A 16,059-nucleotide genomic window follows, 5' to 3' on the forward strand; every position below is an offset into this window, starting at 1 on the left:
TGTTACTTCTAGCTTTCCGTCCCAAACTACAGCTGGTGGCTAGCCCCTTTATGGTTTACTTTCCTCTTTACCCGGATCACTAAATAGCAACTTAATTAGGTAAACAAGCGCTAGCGAGAAACCCAATATTCTTATGGAGGGCAGCTTTGCCATGCCTCGATGGGGATGTCGATACCACCGGTGGAACACGTTTTCCGTGGATCGCTCCGGATACCGATCCACTTCGGCGCCGGCTTGAAACGCTTCTAGTTCTGGTTTAACGGGGCCGCGCCGAGTTGTCCGGACCACATTCTTACGAGCATGGACCGAAGCCGGTGGGCGAGCCCCACTCGGAAATCCCGTTGAGATACCTACCTAGAATCGATGTCTGGTGTGGAGAAATAATCGCTCTATCTACTTCTGGTCTAGATTTTGCAAAGAGAGAAGACATCACATGCCATATTGAAGCAAGGCCGATCTCCCCGAGGGGCCCGCGATGCGCGGTTCTCCGGGCTTGTGTCTGAGACATGCGAAGGGAACGTCAACCTAGAAGATTTGACACGAGCATGTCAAAGCCTCCAAGGGTAGTTTTGGCAGTGCCGGGTCTTCTGCAATGGAATATGTCAGAAGACCTGAGCTCCAAGCCAACACTCAAGCCATAGCATGGTGAGCAGCATAGTTCACTGAGAAGCTGCGCGACCTGCTCCTCGGACAGCGTCCAAGTACAGCCTTTGTCACATCGAAAGGTCAGTAATTACAACGAAACCCCATCTCTCTGAGATTGAAACTGTTCAACCGGCTACCGCAACGTTGCGCTCCAGCTTGTGCCACTACTTCAAGTTGAAGTCTCCCGTCTAGTTAGCAGCATCAATAGTCTGCAGTTATGCAATCTAGAAGATGTTGCGAGTCTACGTCCGTATCGCGCCTTGCACCGCACACCTACCGCAAAGTCAATATTCTACGTCTACTCTTATCCTCTTTAGGATTGAAAGCTGTGTGGATTATTGTGTCGTTGGGTCGCAAGAAGCCCATCATGAAACTTCTCGAACGTAATCAGTCACCGAGATAGTGACAATAGACGAACTCCTGCATTAAGCAGAGGCGAAGTCGTAGCACTATAACTTGGGGGGTCACAGATGCTAGGTCTGACGCATCTTGCATCCATTACTGCGCCTTTGGCTCTTTGCGGGTTCACCAGCCGCAAGTATCATTGCCTGGACCAGCGGGGAGGTTTGAGTTGCCATTGCCTGGCACATCGTCTCGACAGAACCCCCCCCTGCTGCTTAACCACAACCTCCAAGTTTTGGGTCGGCTATTGACATCCTAGGCGGCCGTGCGCGCGACTAGACCTCTGTAAGTGGAATCCTGCCCCATCGCCAATTCGCTCGGGTAAGGGGGAACACCATCTCCGCCCGTGATGAGAAAATTGTCCGGACGGACACTAGATGCATCCTATCCCCACTCAGGGAACAAGAACGATTCTCAACATGACGGGAGCTTGTTCAAGTAAAGATAGGGCTCGGTCCAGGGGCTCTGCCAACTAGGGAATCTGGACCATTGTTTCATGCGTCCACACGTGGGAAGAGAAGTCCAGTGACCCGTCGCTCAGCCGTTCAATCCTGCAAGGCGATCAGTCTGTCAAGTCGTCGGCCCGCCGTCCTGCACGCACTACCCCTTGGCGGTCGGACCTCTTGGCAGAATCGTACGCCCGAGTTCGCGTGTCTTTTGAGGATTGTGGCATGATTTAGGCATAGGCTTCGACCGTCGAGTCGCAGTCGGGTTCGCTCTTGATCATGGATCGTGATGATAAGTTGCCATCGTGCTGCATGCTGCGTGTTGCGCTGCCAGAGTGGGGGATCAGTCTCGTCGCAGTGATTCCTCATACGCATCTAGCAGATGCTCGGAGTCTCCGCAGCAGAAATGCTCCGTACCGATACCGAATTCGAGAAGCCTGTAGGTTGGAAGCTTGTTGTCTGCATGAACAATCCCACGTCGCTTGAAAACTTGTGCGGGAGAGGGCCGGTGGGATATTGGGTCTTGCATTCGATGGGGATCAGATGGCATTCGGGGCAAAGACCCGATCTAGACAGTCCTCTTGAGTGAGAGATCGTTGACTGTTGCTAGAGCCTAGAAGGCATGTGAGGAATAGACTAGTGAATCTAGAAGGCGAGAGGATCTGGAGAAGATGACTTGGTGTCTGATCTGGCACTTGATGTTGGGAGCAGTGCCAAGTTGAATACCGAAATTGCTGACAAAGCACCCCAAACATCGGCACGTGACTGACGTGACGAGTTCGCGCTAGGACCATCGGCGCCGGTGCCCCACCTGCGTAATGCGAGACGCGACTTTGCGCCGTGAAATTGTGTCGATGACATTGAAATCCATGTTGTCGATGGCGCACTCTCGATATGCCCTAGGCGCCTCTCACCGTGATAACCACGCCTCATAGTTCCAGGCTGACCGAGAAACGGCTCGAATCGCCAAGAGCCATGCCCGCCGAAGTGATCGACCTTCTTTCCAGCAGCCCCTCTGCTGGGTTTCCTGAGAACGCAAGACCCCCACTATCTTGTCCTGCGCCACCGGCTGTTGCAGTCGTCGCAACGGCGCTGGCATACGGCGACGAAGATGTGTTTGACTTGACAGCCGAATCGCCAGAGATGGTCCCGAAATCTTTACCACTGCCATCCGTACTGCCAAAAGCGACATCCCCATCGTCAACACACTCAGCGACAAAACGTACACGAGAGGAAGCTGCTCCTGTGAACACGCCCATCTACTTCAACTCAGACGACTTTGATACAACTATCGACCTCGACAGCAGCCTACCACTTGGAAATGGGCTGCACAACGAACCGCGAGAACGCAAAAGACCACGACTCTCTTCTCCCCGACGCAGTCGCAGATCCTCCTTCGATCGTTCCCATTCCGCCACTGATCAGGTTTACCGGCCCCCGCAGAAGCAAGCTGGCAGTTTGCGACAAGTCCATTCGGTTGTGGACCCAATCGTCTCTAGCCCCCCAAGTGTCTCCTCCCGACCAACAACAACTGCTCCAGCTACTTCAGCGGGCGTGGACAGGCTTGACTCCGACGACCCTTTCGCTGCACTACCACCTTCAGCCCAGCCCGCGACGATATCCGAATCCCCACTTCCGAAGGCCACAGCTACCGGGACCGGCTGTATAAACTACAACTTAAGCTCTGATGATCCTTTTGCGACTTCACCCCCCGTGGCACGGAAAGCGGTGCCACAGCCGAGTACAATACTCTTAGACGACGATGATGACGATCCATTTGCCAGCTCACCGAAACGAGCGCCAACGGAGACTATGAAGCCTCCAGCCACTAGAACTTCAGCTAGGCCCACAGTCAAGAGGAAAGAGAAGGCCGCTTCACCGTCTAGACGCAAGGCTCATTGGGACCCCATCTCGAGCTCTGCGCCCGAATTGAAAGCTAGAAGCGATCCGTTCGAGAGCTCCCCTCCCCCGCCGCGAAGGACCATGACCAAAGCCGCCAGTGCTGTGATCAACCTCAGCGACTCTGAACCGGAGCCTGTAGCCCGCAATTTCGATGCCGACTCGGACGGAGAGTTTCCAGACCTTGATAACTTCGACGTTTCGAAACTCAAAGCACGATTGGATACCAAGAAGCCTGCTTCCCGAGCTACGTCAACGGCTACATCGAAATTCACCTCCAAATTGAATACCAGCCGCGCAACGACTGCAAAAACCGCGGAAGACAAGACGAGAGAAAAGGAGGCAAAAGCGGCGGAACGCGAACGCGAAAAGGAACGCAAGAAGCAAGAGAAAGAGATGGCCAAGGAGCAAAAGGCAAAGGAAAAGGAACGAGCGGCTGCGTTGGCAGAGGTCAACAAGATCAGGACCGACAAGAAGGTCTCGACGCCGGAAATGATTGCAGACTTACCGGCCAGCCTGCCCGCCGCCATGACGCTTCAAATACAGACGTTGTTGAAGGACCTAGACGTACAACACTCTTCCTGGGAGAGCCCTGTGGACAACGTGGTCAAGTGGAGGAGAAAAGTCGCAAGTCGGTTCAACGAGGAGCTCGGGCACTGGGAGCCAATTCCGATGCGCATTCAACCAGACAAGTTCGCGCTGGTCATCGTCACCGCGTCAGAGTTTGTCACGTATGCTCTAGGACCCGAGGGCAACGACCTCGAGGCCCACGTCTCCAAAATGAAGCGCCATTTCCCACAAGAGCAGCTCATCTATCTGATCGAAGGCCTCAACCCTTGGATGAGGAAGAACCGCAACGTCCGGAATCGACAATTCGCATCCGCCGTGCGCGGTGAGGATGCCGCGACAGGAGATGCGCAGGCTTCGTCGAGCGTCGCTCCTCCTAATCCGCGGCGGCGCAAGAACCAGCAACCGCAGGAATACATTGACGAAGACTCGATCGAAGACGCCCTGCTCCAGCTGCAGGTCATGTACGACGTGCTGATCCACCACACTGCCGCGGCCGTCGAGACGGCGCAGTGGGTCGCCGTCTTTACGCAACATATTTCAACGGTGCCGTACCGGAAGCAGCGCGAGGCGACCAACGCCGCGGGCGCCGGCTTCTGCATGGAGACTGGGCAGGTCCGCACGGGCGAGGATGTCAAGGATACCTACGTGAGGATGCTGCAGGAGATTGTGCGCGTCACGCAGCCTGTGGCGTACGGCATCGTGTCCGAGTTTGGGACTGTTGGGGAGCTGGTGAAGGCGTTTGAGGAGCGAGGGCCGCTTTGTCTGGAGAACTGCCGTAAGAGTACGAACAAGGATGGTGGATTTTCTGACAGAGCGGTTGGGAAGGCTGTTAGCAAGAGGATTTACAAGATTTTTACGGAGACGGATGAATGGAGTATGGATGTATAGGGTATGAATGTATAGGGTATGAATAGGATAGGTGCGTGTTGTTTTGTATGAATAATGACTGAATGATATTGGCATAGCATTCACAATTGAGGTGAGATTAGGATTCCTTTCCACAGATTGTTGTTACCCAAGTCACGAGGCGACTTCCAAGGCAGTTTCGCAATTGGCACGTCTAGATATACACTGTGAGGCGGGTTTACGAAGTACCTCAATCGAGATTATAACTATGGTCATAATAACTTCTAGACTAGACGTCCCTGCGCTCTCCTTCGTTATAGCGTCTACGGAGTATGTCTAGCAACAATACTTGGATAAAAAGATGATTATCCCCGTGAAATGAGTTTTGTATTTACACCCTGAGGCGAAGCCCTTGTTGGAAAGGCCACCGAGGTGACTGATGAGTACCGGCCCCCCTGGCCACGGGATGAGGGGTTCGAACCCTCCAGCACTCATCAGGATATCGTGTTGTATTTGATTTTAGGCAGTTTGTTTCTGACGTGTGTTTTGCTTTGCTTGTAGACAGTATGCTTCTGACATGTGTTTATTTCGACCCCGCCTCCGGGGCGCTTGACTGGTAGACCAGAATGCCGCTTGCCGAGAACACAGGGCCACCGACAAAGGCAAGCCGCAAGGCTTCGAGAGTTCAGTGCCGTGGTTCAGGTAGTGTTGCTCTAGGCAGAATATGCTCTGTAGAGACTTGATGTGGTTCAAAATTCTGCCTCGGGCGAATAGTGTTTTGTGAAGGCTTTCTGATGTTAGCCAAGGCTCCTCAAAAATGATACAGTAACAATGAAGATGAATTGCGCTTGGATGTCAGACAGCGGTTGGACGAAGTTGTTTCCACATGTATACTTTCGGTACAGGTCTGTGAATATTCTTGCCTCATCATGAAAAGCGCGCATTGAGGATGTCGTTGATGACGAAATGAGAAATATAAACATACCATTTCGTTATCCACCGAAATAGGAGGGGGTGAGTAAAACTCTGACGAGGCAGCAAGATTTCCTCAATTCAGCTGTCCTCGTGCTTCCGTTTGGATGCAGTTGGTTTGAAGAACGCGCTGAGCGTCTTCTGCTTCTCGTCAAACTTTGCGCTCCCAATCCCTCCGCGCGTCTTTTTCAACCCGCGAAGGTGATCGGTGCAGTTGACTTCCACAATTTCAAGGTTGAGGTGGGGCCATTTGGCGTCCAGCGTGCCGCCCCGCGAACCAGTAGCAGACTCTTTCGCATCAACTGCCAGTGGCATCGTCTTGACGTGAATCAAGAGATAGCCGGTGTTACTCCACGAAAAGTGCTGCTGCTGACCCGCCGTACCGGTTACTAGAGATCCAAAGTTGCCAGCGGAAAGGAGAACCCTCGCCAGCACGCCCAGGATGATGCCATGGGCGACGATGATGATGCTCTCCGTATCGCTGCTGGCGCCCTCTTGCTCTTCATCTCGCTCCCCTTCGATACAAGCGAAGAGGGGAGCGAGGTACTCGTTCACGAACCGCTCCGCACGCACACGCATCGAGTCGTGGTCTTCGGCGCCTTCTTGTCTGTCTCCAGACGAACGGGCGCCGAACCTCTGACCCTCGCCTGTCCCAAAGTGTTTCTCCCGGAGCTCTGCCAGCTGCAGCGGGATCGCCCCAACAATCGAGGCTGTGCGCCCTACGTCACTGCAGGACGATGCCAGGGCATCGGCATCGCCAGTTGGAAGCGAGGGGGTCGGGGAAACCGGCGCTACCAGCATCGCAGTGCGGTGGGCTCTTTGCAGGTTCGACGAAAAGACGTGCGTGATGGGGGCCGGAGCTGCAGCGGTTCGTGCCGCTAGGTGTTCACCCAGGCGCTTGGCTTGCAAGACGCCATGGTTTGTCAAAGGTGCATCGCGAGACCCAGCACTGCAAACACGCGCCACGCCCACAAAGAGCGCGCTGCTAGTTAGAATGGGAAACAAGTTGGATTTTCGCTGAAGAGGCGAAAAAGGAAGTTGCGACCCAGACTAGAATCTGGCAAGCGCACAAAAAGTGGTATTGTGGCGGTGTGGGAAATGCGTACTAGAGGTTCGCAACGTTGTCGACGGATTCGCCGTGGCGAATGAGGTATAGATGAACCGCACCCATGGTTGCCTGTTCAAGCGAGCCAAAAAGCGCCTGTCTCACGGAGTGCTCTGGAGATCGCTTCGAAAATGCTCTTGAGGCAGAGTTCGTAACGGAAACCGGATGAGGATGGAATGGAAGAAGGCTGGAAAAGAAAGAGGCGCAATCAGGGTTTTGTAGCCGCATGAGTGGGGCACTCACCATGGTCGTTTAGGTGCATGGCGTGCCCTCAGCTCGCTTAGTAGAATTTCCCAGCCCTGGTCAATCTTCTTGGATTCTCGTCAACGCGTCGACGCGTCAATGTCTGGAAGTTTAAGTGTGGATTCAATGGCAGATTGCCCCGCCTCTCTTGACCTCCAGAATCCGAAAGTTAACTCTTCGATGTTCCATTGAAGGCTATCATATTCTACGAGCCTTATGTTCTACCTTCTGCCAACTTAAGTCTCCGGATGGGGACAACCAAGCGAGCACGCGGAGCTTTCACCGTGGAGGGAAGACCATAAACAATGGCCACAAGATAAAGCTACCACATGGAATCCTTGCCCGCTTTCCATGCATTCTCCCAAATCGGCACTACGCTTGTGTAACTTGCCCTGCTCAATTTTGTTCACCGTTTGCTGCCAGACCTCATCCCGAAGCAGCCCAATTTGCTGCCAGAAAGCCACCCGTCATCATCTACACCAACATGTCAGCAGACAGACTATCGGCACGGCAAAGCATGGCTCTATGCTCTTATGGCTGTACTCACTAAGGTATTCATGGGTCTCGCGAAACTGGGTTGGGCTTCCGAATGTGCACCGGCAGACGAGGTTGCCAACGTCGGGATGGTATACGCAGTCCTTGCAGCTCTTGGCGAATCCGCCCCTGTGCACCGTTATCAGCCTCAAAAAGGTTCCAGGTCTCGCATGTAATTACTCGGTGTCTTGCTTTTGTTGTCCACGTAGGACTCCGTGATCATTGATGATGCAGTCGTTGAGTTCCAGGCGGGATCATTGCATGTAAGGCGGCCTGTCCAACGGGCACGCGTGGTGAATCCAAGGGTTCTGGTTTTCGTCGCCGAGACCGAAGTTGACAAACTCGCAGTTGTGGAGGAAGTTGTCGTCATTCTTCCACTCATTGGCGTCGGTTGGGGCTGCCATTACCAAAGTCGTAGCAACGAGGAGTACTGTGAAACACTTCATCGTGGGATTGATTCTCTTTTTTGTCGACAAATATTATAGCAAGGGGCAAAAGCACGCTATCGTAGGCCAGCTCTGGTCTCTGGATAAGTCAGTCAAAAGACCGACCTAGTGGTGGAGGCGACAGCTTCATGTGCTAGAGTCTCAGTCAAGCTCCGACATGGTGAATCTCGTCCAGCGCTCAGCAGATCATGAGCATGGCCTTTTTGGGCTTCAATTATACATAGTTCGACGACTTGTGTGATATTGACGTGGTTGATGACCTCCAGGTCATTAATCATGAGGACGGGTATGACAATTGAATGATGTTTGGATGAATATTACCATCCCCGGAACCACGCGGCCTCTAAGACTTCAGCTACCGTAACATAAACCCATAACTTCGACGTACATGCTCCCTTTCAAATAACAAAGACAAGAACGAGCGACCAATTTTCCACATATGTAAGCTCGATAAATGGCTCGGGCGAAGGTTCACCCATGCTTGCTCATAAACCGCCTTCGAAAGCCCATTCCGGCTCATCTGGAATGACATCGGGAGCAGTATGAAAACGGACTGCCATCATCTCATGCTCGGTACATTCAATTACATTTCCCCCAAATCTGTGGCAGCCAAGCTGGCCTCCTCTATTGTCCATCCACTCATCTAATTCTCCAGTGGTTGAGTGAATGCTCTAGACCCAGCAAACAATAGACGGAATTCGGGACCGAGGACTTACTCAAGTTGACGACGGACTTCACCGATCCCTTGGGACCCGTGCATTCACATGTCATGTTTGTGCCGACGTTCTCATACTTGCAATCCGCACAGGACTTGAAAAATGCACCGCTTTGAGAAAAGTCAGCCGAACGGGCTGCCGTGCCCCCAAACAACTTCAGAAAAGGAACATGGAACTCCTTACTATCTCCGGTAGACGATCTTTCCGTGAGCGTTTGCGAAACAGGCGGTCAGGGGCATCCAGGAGCACTTTTGGCCTCCGTTGCCATCGCCGCACTTGGCCATGAGATAGGGGGTCGAATCCTTTCTCTTGTCGCCTTCATCTACAAGGTCTCTCGGGTCGAAGAAGCGAACGTCTGAGCAAGAGGCCTTGAAATTAGCTGGTATCTTCTTCTTTGCTGGGGGTTGAATGACGTCGAGAGCTGAAGAGGATTCGTGTGGTGCTGCCATAATCCCGAAAGCCATCTTCAGTATGGTGAGGAAGAAAAGGAAGATCATGATGAGTGTCAAGGCCGGTATTGGTGATGGGGGGAATTAAAGTCAAGAATTTGGAAAGACAGAAGATGTTCGGTAAGGACTCGAGTCAGTCTAGACTCTAGAGTGATCGTTGTTCTGAGGAGAGGTCCCCAAGGTAGGATTTAAATCATGTTGGCTTAGGCAAGGGTACTCGAACATCACACATGACTTTTTCTGGCCGGACAAAGGTTTGATGAGGGCATTTGAAATGCATAAGGTAGTCTTTGCCCGATGCCAAGCTCTGAACAGGTTGAAGATAGACGGGCAAGGAACTACCCCAATCTCTCTTGGGCAAAATGAAAGCAGTTAGATTCTCAGTTACATAGGGACCTATTACACTGGAATCAAACCGACTGTAGGAAATATCAAAGTCAAACGCTCTATGAGTATAAGTACTCGTTCCGAAGTGATTTGTTGCGTCTTCTGGCCACGGATAGACGTCTGCAGACAGACTTGATTGACTTGTGTTCGTAAATACTCTTGCGACTCTTTGGCCAATTGCACAAGAGAGATATGGCATTGATTCTTGGGAAACCGGGAACTTGTTCTACGTGGAAAGTTACAAGTATCTTAGTGACCAGTCTGGGAGACGTAAGGGAGAGGTCTCGCGGTGCGGTGTCTCCGATAGCATGTTCCGATTGTGAGGTGTAACCGTGGACTTGTTGTGAACAAAGAAAGGGCAATGAATACTGACTCCCCTGCATTCAAATCGCGAAAGAATCTCAAGCCTCTTGGCAACGACATTGACAAAACCGGCCTTCTTCCTAACTTGTTCTACGACGCCTTGGGGACAAGACAAGCAGGCCGTCCGAGCTTCTCGTAGCCCTCGGAGCACTGACTTATCGCCACGGCGCTATCCCTGGAGAAAATGTCGCCGTTGCTGCGAATAGTAGGCTTGGCCTCGCTGAACTGACACGGATCTTGTTAGAGAGAGACAAGCACAAAAGCATCGCCAGTCTGTTCCGGATCATCGAAGTGGGATGATCTACCTTGAAACATCCTCGGTAACCCGCAATGTCCCGGGTCCGAAAGATTACATGTTCTATCGGCCGAAGAGACACGCAAAAAAGAGGTTTGATGCATTTCAAGTCTGATTCGTACCTATTTGAGCCATTACTCAGGAACCATTCTGACAGCTTCTTGGCATCTCGTTGACAACAGGGCCACCCCGACAAGTCGGAGCCGAACCGGGCTCTGTGGGGCGAGGCACGATGGCGACTGGCCGGGCGGATCTCGCGTCATTCAGGTATTACCGGAAAGACTTTTTTGGAGCGGCACCCAACCCCATTTAGCCGCGGGTTGTTCTGGCCATGTGTCGGCGGCAGGCCGACATCACGTAAAACTGAATGTCCGCACTCGGACGAGGTGCCACGGCCTTGGAACGACCGGCAGACCATGACCTTGCCTTCACCGATACCGAGGGCTTGGCTGCCTTAAGTCAGTGGACTTTTGCCGGAATTAAGGAATGACCCCGTTGACGTGATAAGAGAGGACTTGCGGGCCTGGATAGCGCGTCTTGAAAGATAAACTTGCATGGGTGATATAAGGAACCGAGAGAAGCTTGTGAAATACGAAATCCGCGGAACTTGGTTTTCTCGACTACCTCCTCGCTTCTGTCAACATGGCAGATTCCGGGAAGAGCGCGACTGTCTTAAAGGACTCTACGGCTGTTACTGCGACTGCTTTGGATACAGACGTTCTCTCGGCCGTAAACCGTGCAGCCGGTGCTTCGAATGAGGCTCCTCCGCTCCTGGAGGACGACAAGTCGGATGACGGATTGAAGACGAAAGATCCTGAGCGAAACGAATCAGATGACGAAAGAAAGCTCGTCAACGGCGGAGTCGTGATTAGGGATGGTATGCAAAGCCAGAGGGCCTTTGTCTAAAGCGCAGAGTGCTGAACATAGGCTGACTTTTGAAGGCAACGATGTCGCCAGATACGTCGTCAATACCCAAGACGATGGTGATGTATCTTGCACTTTTAGGTCTTTCATCATCGGCTCTGGTATGACTCTTCATGTTGCAGTAATTCTAGACAATTGAGGCTCCCACTGACGAACTTCGTACAGGCCTAACCGCCCTTGCAGCCTGCATCAATCAAATGTGACAAGAACCCGAGCCAATTTCTGATGTTTCGCGCTGACAAAACTATGCGCAGTTACTTCTACAAGCCCGTCGATGTCTCTTTTGCTTCGGTGTAAGCTGCTTTATTATACAGAGTCAGAGCCTTGACCATATACTGATGATTTGCCCCGGGTTCCTTTGCTTAATGGCATATGTGATCGGAGTTGCCTGGTCAGTTGTGCTCCCTCGACGGCAGCATGTTGAGAAGTACCTACCATCGCAAGCAAGATGGCTAGGACCAGTCGTTCACTTTATCAATCCTGGTCACTTTGGCTTGAAGGAACATGCCGTCGCATCAATTCTTTCCACATCAAGCGGAAATGGCGCTGCAATCGTGCAAGTCTTTGGCGCAGAACGGCTGTGAGTGTGGAATTGAGTCTTCATCTAGCTCTATATTGACCGATGGTCAGGTTCTACAACCGCACCACAGATCCTGCCACGGCAATTCTGACAGTTTTCTCGGCTTCGATCTTCGGGTACGGCCTCGTAGGCATCCTACGATCCATCATTGTCCACCGTCAGTCACTTTCCGAGGATATTCCAAGCCACTAGAGGAGAAAACATATACTGACCAAAGGCAGCGAGTGAAATGGTCTGGTGGCAATGCCTACCCATGATCTCCATCTACCAGACTCTCCACCGGGAGCCCGAAGGCAACAACAAAGACAGGCTCCGAATGTTCGGCTTCACCTCCATCGGCATGTTCATATGGGAGCCCATAGCATCCTACATCTGGCCTTGGCTGAATGGCATCTCCGTCCCCTGTCTCGCCTCCATGAAGGCCTCGCCGCCAACTCGGAAGGTCCTCATGACAATATTTGGCGGTATCAACTCCAACGAGGGCCAGGGCATCTTCAACTTTTCCCTGGACTGGCAGTATATCACGTCGCGGTACATGTCCCTGCCGCTCCTGCAACAGGCCAACTCCTGGGTGGGCATCGTGCTCTCCTACATCATGTGCTTCAGCCTCTACTATGGCGGGGCATGGGGCGCCAAGAAGTTCCCGTTCATGTCGACGGCCATGTTTGACGGGAAGACTGGCAAGGTCTACAACCAGACGGCCGTATTTGGGCAAAACGCAATTCTGGACACTGAGGCGTTGGCAGTACATGGGCTTCCGCGATTGACGGCGTCCAACGTCTGGGCAAATATGGCGGCGATGGCTGCTATAGGAGCGCTGCTCACCCACATAGCTCTATTCTACGGACCACTGTAAGTTCGCAAATCAACCCGGTTCTGGCTGGAGCATTTCTGACCCAAGCAGCATCAAGCGATCGTTGAAACAAGCTTGGAAGAAGGAGGAGACAGACATTCACTACAAAATCATGCAAGAAAACTACAAAGACGTCCCGATCTGGTGGTACGTCGCCATCCTTCTTGTTGGCTTCTTCACTGGTCTTGGAGCTGTTATCAAGGGCCACACCACCCTTGATGCCTGGGCATACGTTTGCGCCATTGTGAGTTTGCCTTGCCTCTTGATGACTTTCCAGAATAATACTGACCGTTTATTCAGCTGCTCGGATGCATTGTTGCACCATTTTCGCTATGCTTGTACGGCTTGCTCGGCACTAGCGTCGCCACGAACAACCTCTCTAAGATGTTGTGTGGCGTACTTCAACCCGGAAAACCCGTCGCCAATCTCTACTTCTCGATGTTTAGTCATGAGGTTACTGTCCTCTCCGTGTTCTTGTCAACTGACCTCAAGATGGCTCAATATCTCAAAATTCCATGGAGAACTATGTTCATCCTGCAAACTTGGGGGAGTTTGTTTGGAACAGCGTTGAACTACGTTATAATGGACACAATTGTGGCGAATCGTCGAGAGATTCTCCTTGACCCGATCGGCACCCAAGTTGTAAGTTGCCTTCAGCTGACATCCCTGTCATCAGATCTAATACAAGACCAGTGGAGCGGACGCAAGATCCAGTCTCTGAATACAACTGCAGTCACTTGGTCGCTTGCCAAGTACGTCTATGGATTTGATAAAGATGGTTATGGGTGGTGAGTACCTCTCAGAAACCTTCAGGCCTTTTTACGTCTTTTGACATTGGACTGCTTCTAGGATCCCTCTCTCTATCGTCGTTGGGGCTGCTATTCCTGTTGTCCTGTGGCTTGTATCCAAGAAGTACAAGACCATTTATGGCTGGGAAGTGAGCAAGTTCATTACCCCTGTCATATTCCACAATGCCTCTGAGACAACATCCGGAACTACTTCTGTCATCTGGTCTCAAGTCGTGGTCGGCTTGTGGTCTCAGTGGTATATGCGGTTGCGTCATCCTGCTTGGTTTGGCAAGTACAACTACATCATCGGCGGTGGCCTCGATGCAGGTGCCAAGGTCATGATGTTCATCTTGACCTTTGCCGTTGCCGGCGGTTCAGGCAAAGAGGTGCCTTTTCCTACGGTAAGCAGTCTATAACTGAACACAGGTTTGAAGATGACGCTGACATGTTTGCAGTGGTGGGGTAACCCGGAATCTAGTTCAAAGCAGTATGCTGATTACTGCGGTACTGGCTAGAGTCCACATCTGTGGTCCTGCTGAATTGGCTCCAGGATCAGAATATCGGCGAAGCCTCGAAGGAAGATGGTCTGACATGTAGACATGACAACTCCCTTAATTACTGAGTTTTTTCGCAAACCACCTCAAACATACACCGCAACTGCAATATCACCATAGTTTCATATAAACGGTCGTGGAAGCAGATATGATATTGGTGGCTAAATCTACAACGGCTCCAATGCTCCTTGACCGCTGATGGGTTGAGGCACTGCATCTCTCGCCAGCTTCTCCCACACCTTCAACCGGCGCTGGTCGACCCAATTTCCGTGGACCTGTGCTTTGACGTGGAATGGCAACTGGATGACTGCAATAGGCTTTTCAAAGTTCTTCGTGTCCAGTACCACGATCTCGTTTCTGTTGGCACCTCTGCGCTCGACCATGGTCATAACCCACCCGTCTCCTTCCGGAGCGTCATCACTTCGCGGTATGAAGATCGGCTCCTGACAGAATGACTCAGTTCCGGCGTTGAAGCACTGGGTTTCCTTCGTCTTTGAGTTGTGCATCGCTAGGCCATTGAGTCCATCGACAATGGTGTGACCATCTCCGTTCTGGTCCTCGTGAATGTAAACATTTATCCAGACGTAGTTGTAAGGCTTCGACAGGAAACGCTCATCAAGCCGAGGGAATTCTGCGGGCATGTCGAGGATTATTTCCGGATCTGGAACCTTACTGTTTGTGGGCTGGGAGAGATCAAAAGTCCAACGGACGTAGTCGGACTTGGGATCAGGAGCAGGATACACCCCTTCATTTGTAGGAAAGAATGGGAACCCATTGTCGTGCACACGAGTCGTTTCCATGAACAGCGTCTCCCCATCCTCGCTTTCCCACGCACCACCCGTGTGAATGAGCATACAGTTCTTCCATGAGTACACCCGACTCTCGCCCGGCTGCCAGCCAGGTGGAAGCTTGGTCGAACTCCGACGGGGAGCAACAATGAAGGTGGCAGGAAGGTCATAGTCCCAGGCCCAGTGATGTCCTCCCTTCTTCATTCGCTCCACGCTGGCTTCGAATGGCCAGAGTGCCAGGATGATCCAGTTTGGCGTGATGGCACAGTCGTGTATCGGTGCACACCACGGCGACTTGATCCACTGCTCGTCATGCTTCACACCCTGACTGTCCAGCGCGTACATGACAATGTCCAGCGAGGCGAGACCTCTGGCCTCGTATCCGAATACTACGAGCTCATTCGTGTACGGATCGATCTTGGGATGAGCCGTAAACGTCTTTGCCTTGATTTGCCCAAAGGGATCGTACTTGATGGTCTCCAAGGTCTGCGGGTCCACAGAATAGGGCAAACCTCCTTCTTTCAGGGCGAGAAAGTGATCGGCCCACAGCACGACATTGGTGTTAGCCGTGGAATCTACCGCGGCGCGAACACATGGGTGATGCGTGAAAGGGTTGCGGTACAGGCCGAACAAAGCCTTGTTGGCTTTGCGCTCGAGCTTGTAACGCTCGGTTTCGACGTAGCGCATCTTCATGTCGACTCTCCCGTCTTTGATACGGAATGCTGAAATGTTGCCGTCGCCATCAAGGGGAACGTTGTTGGGATGGGGCAGCACGAAGGGGTCCGTCATGACTCGGTAAAAGGTCCCATCGATCTCCTTTGGGATTTCTCCCAGGACTACCAGGTCGCCAATTTCACCCTCCAGACGACATGGTAGATTGGATCCAGCGAGATCGTAGGCCTCCGGCCACTTTGTGTTCAGCCCATAATTCGAAATTGCCTTGGAAGAGGTAGAGACCTCAGCCGTCTCGTCGTCTGTTCGACCAGGAGCCATTGCTTTGGAGAGTCGAGGAGTTGATGGTAGTGAATTGAGTCTTGTATGCCGGTCAGGATTGCAGTAATGTAAGAGTCGAATCCCAGCACGTCCCAGCTACGTCTTATACGAAGAATCATCAGACGATATCTTTCTCAAGACAGTGATAGAACCATTGCCATTCATCTCAACAATGGGATCAATGTAACTACCGAAACCTCACTCCTTGCCAAGTCGGAATAAAGTTCACCGGCCCAGACCCTTGCGGCCGGGCCGCGGGTC

At 52.2% G+C, this 16,059-nt stretch overlaps 6 protein-coding genes across 6 annotated transcripts; 3 read left to right on the forward strand and 3 right to left on the reverse strand.

Moving 5' to 3' along the window:
• Nucleotides 1–2,468: 2,468 nt before the first annotated feature.
• On the forward strand, nucleotides 2,469–4,850 carry BDP55DRAFT_565277 (ERCC4 domain-containing protein; the record flags this gene model as incomplete). The annotated part of the gene is made up of 1 exon (XM_060570405.1): nucleotides 2,469–4,850. One exon carries the CDS (start codon nucleotides 2,469–2,471, stop codon nucleotides 4,848–4,850), a length of 2,382 nt encoding a protein of 793 aa, XP_060423168.1.
• A 1,011-nt stretch (nucleotides 4,851–5,861) lies between these two features.
• Nucleotides 5,862–6,951, reverse strand: BDP55DRAFT_565313 (histidine phosphatase superfamily; the record flags this gene model as incomplete). The annotated part of the gene is made up of 2 exons (XM_060570409.1): nucleotides 5,862–6,729; nucleotides 6,887–6,951. The coding sequence occupies 2 exons, from the start codon at nucleotides 6,949–6,951 to the stop codon at nucleotides 5,862–5,864; spliced, it is 933 nt and encodes a 310-aa protein (XP_060423169.1).
• A 272-nt stretch (nucleotides 6,952–7,223) lies between these two features.
• BDP55DRAFT_682897 (uncharacterized protein) lies at nucleotides 7,224–8,271 on the forward strand. Its single transcript, XM_060576297.1, has one exon. It carries the CDS (start codon nucleotides 7,480–7,482, stop codon nucleotides 7,879–7,881), a length of 402 nt encoding a protein of 133 aa, XP_060423170.1. The 5' UTR covers nucleotides 7,224–7,479; the 3' UTR covers nucleotides 7,882–8,271.
• BDP55DRAFT_734167 (uncharacterized protein) lies at nucleotides 7,917–9,321 on the reverse strand (the record flags this gene model as incomplete). Its single annotated transcript, XM_060580173.1, has 3 exons — nucleotides 7,917–8,092; nucleotides 8,825–8,934; nucleotides 9,008–9,321. 3 exons carry the CDS (start codon nucleotides 9,319–9,321, stop codon nucleotides 7,917–7,919), a joined length of 600 nt encoding a protein of 199 aa, XP_060423171.1.
• Nucleotides 9,322–10,850: 1,529 nt separating this feature from the next.
• Nucleotides 10,851–13,978, forward strand: BDP55DRAFT_708276 (oligopeptide transporter 8; the record flags this gene model as incomplete). The annotated part of the gene is made up of 12 exons (XM_060578097.1): nucleotides 10,851–11,195; nucleotides 11,260–11,343; nucleotides 11,408–11,441; nucleotides 11,497–11,535; nucleotides 11,565–11,822; nucleotides 11,873–11,979; nucleotides 12,044–12,674; nucleotides 12,727–12,919; nucleotides 12,976–13,317; nucleotides 13,369–13,463; nucleotides 13,525–13,864; nucleotides 13,919–13,978. Exons 1-12 carry the CDS (start codon nucleotides 10,961–10,963, stop codon nucleotides 13,976–13,978), a joined length of 2,418 nt encoding a protein of 805 aa, XP_060423172.1. The 5' UTR covers nucleotides 10,851–10,960.
• A 206-nt stretch (nucleotides 13,979–14,184) lies between these two features.
• Nucleotides 14,185–15,798, reverse strand: BDP55DRAFT_565293 (isoeugenol monooxygenase; the record flags this gene model as incomplete). The annotated part of the gene is made up of 1 exon (XM_060570407.1): nucleotides 14,185–15,798. The coding sequence occupies one exon, from the start codon at nucleotides 15,796–15,798 to the stop codon at nucleotides 14,185–14,187; it is 1,614 nt and encodes a 537-aa protein (XP_060423173.1).
• Between the last annotated feature and the right edge of the window lie 261 nt (nucleotides 15,799–16,059).

The sequence above is a fragment of the Colletotrichum godetiae genome (assembly GCF_030913485.1).
Source record: "Colletotrichum godetiae strain CBS 193.32 chromosome Unknown BDP55scaffold_74, whole genome shotgun sequence".
NCBI lineage: Eukaryota > Fungi > Ascomycota > Sordariomycetes > Glomerellales > Glomerellaceae > Colletotrichum > Colletotrichum godetiae.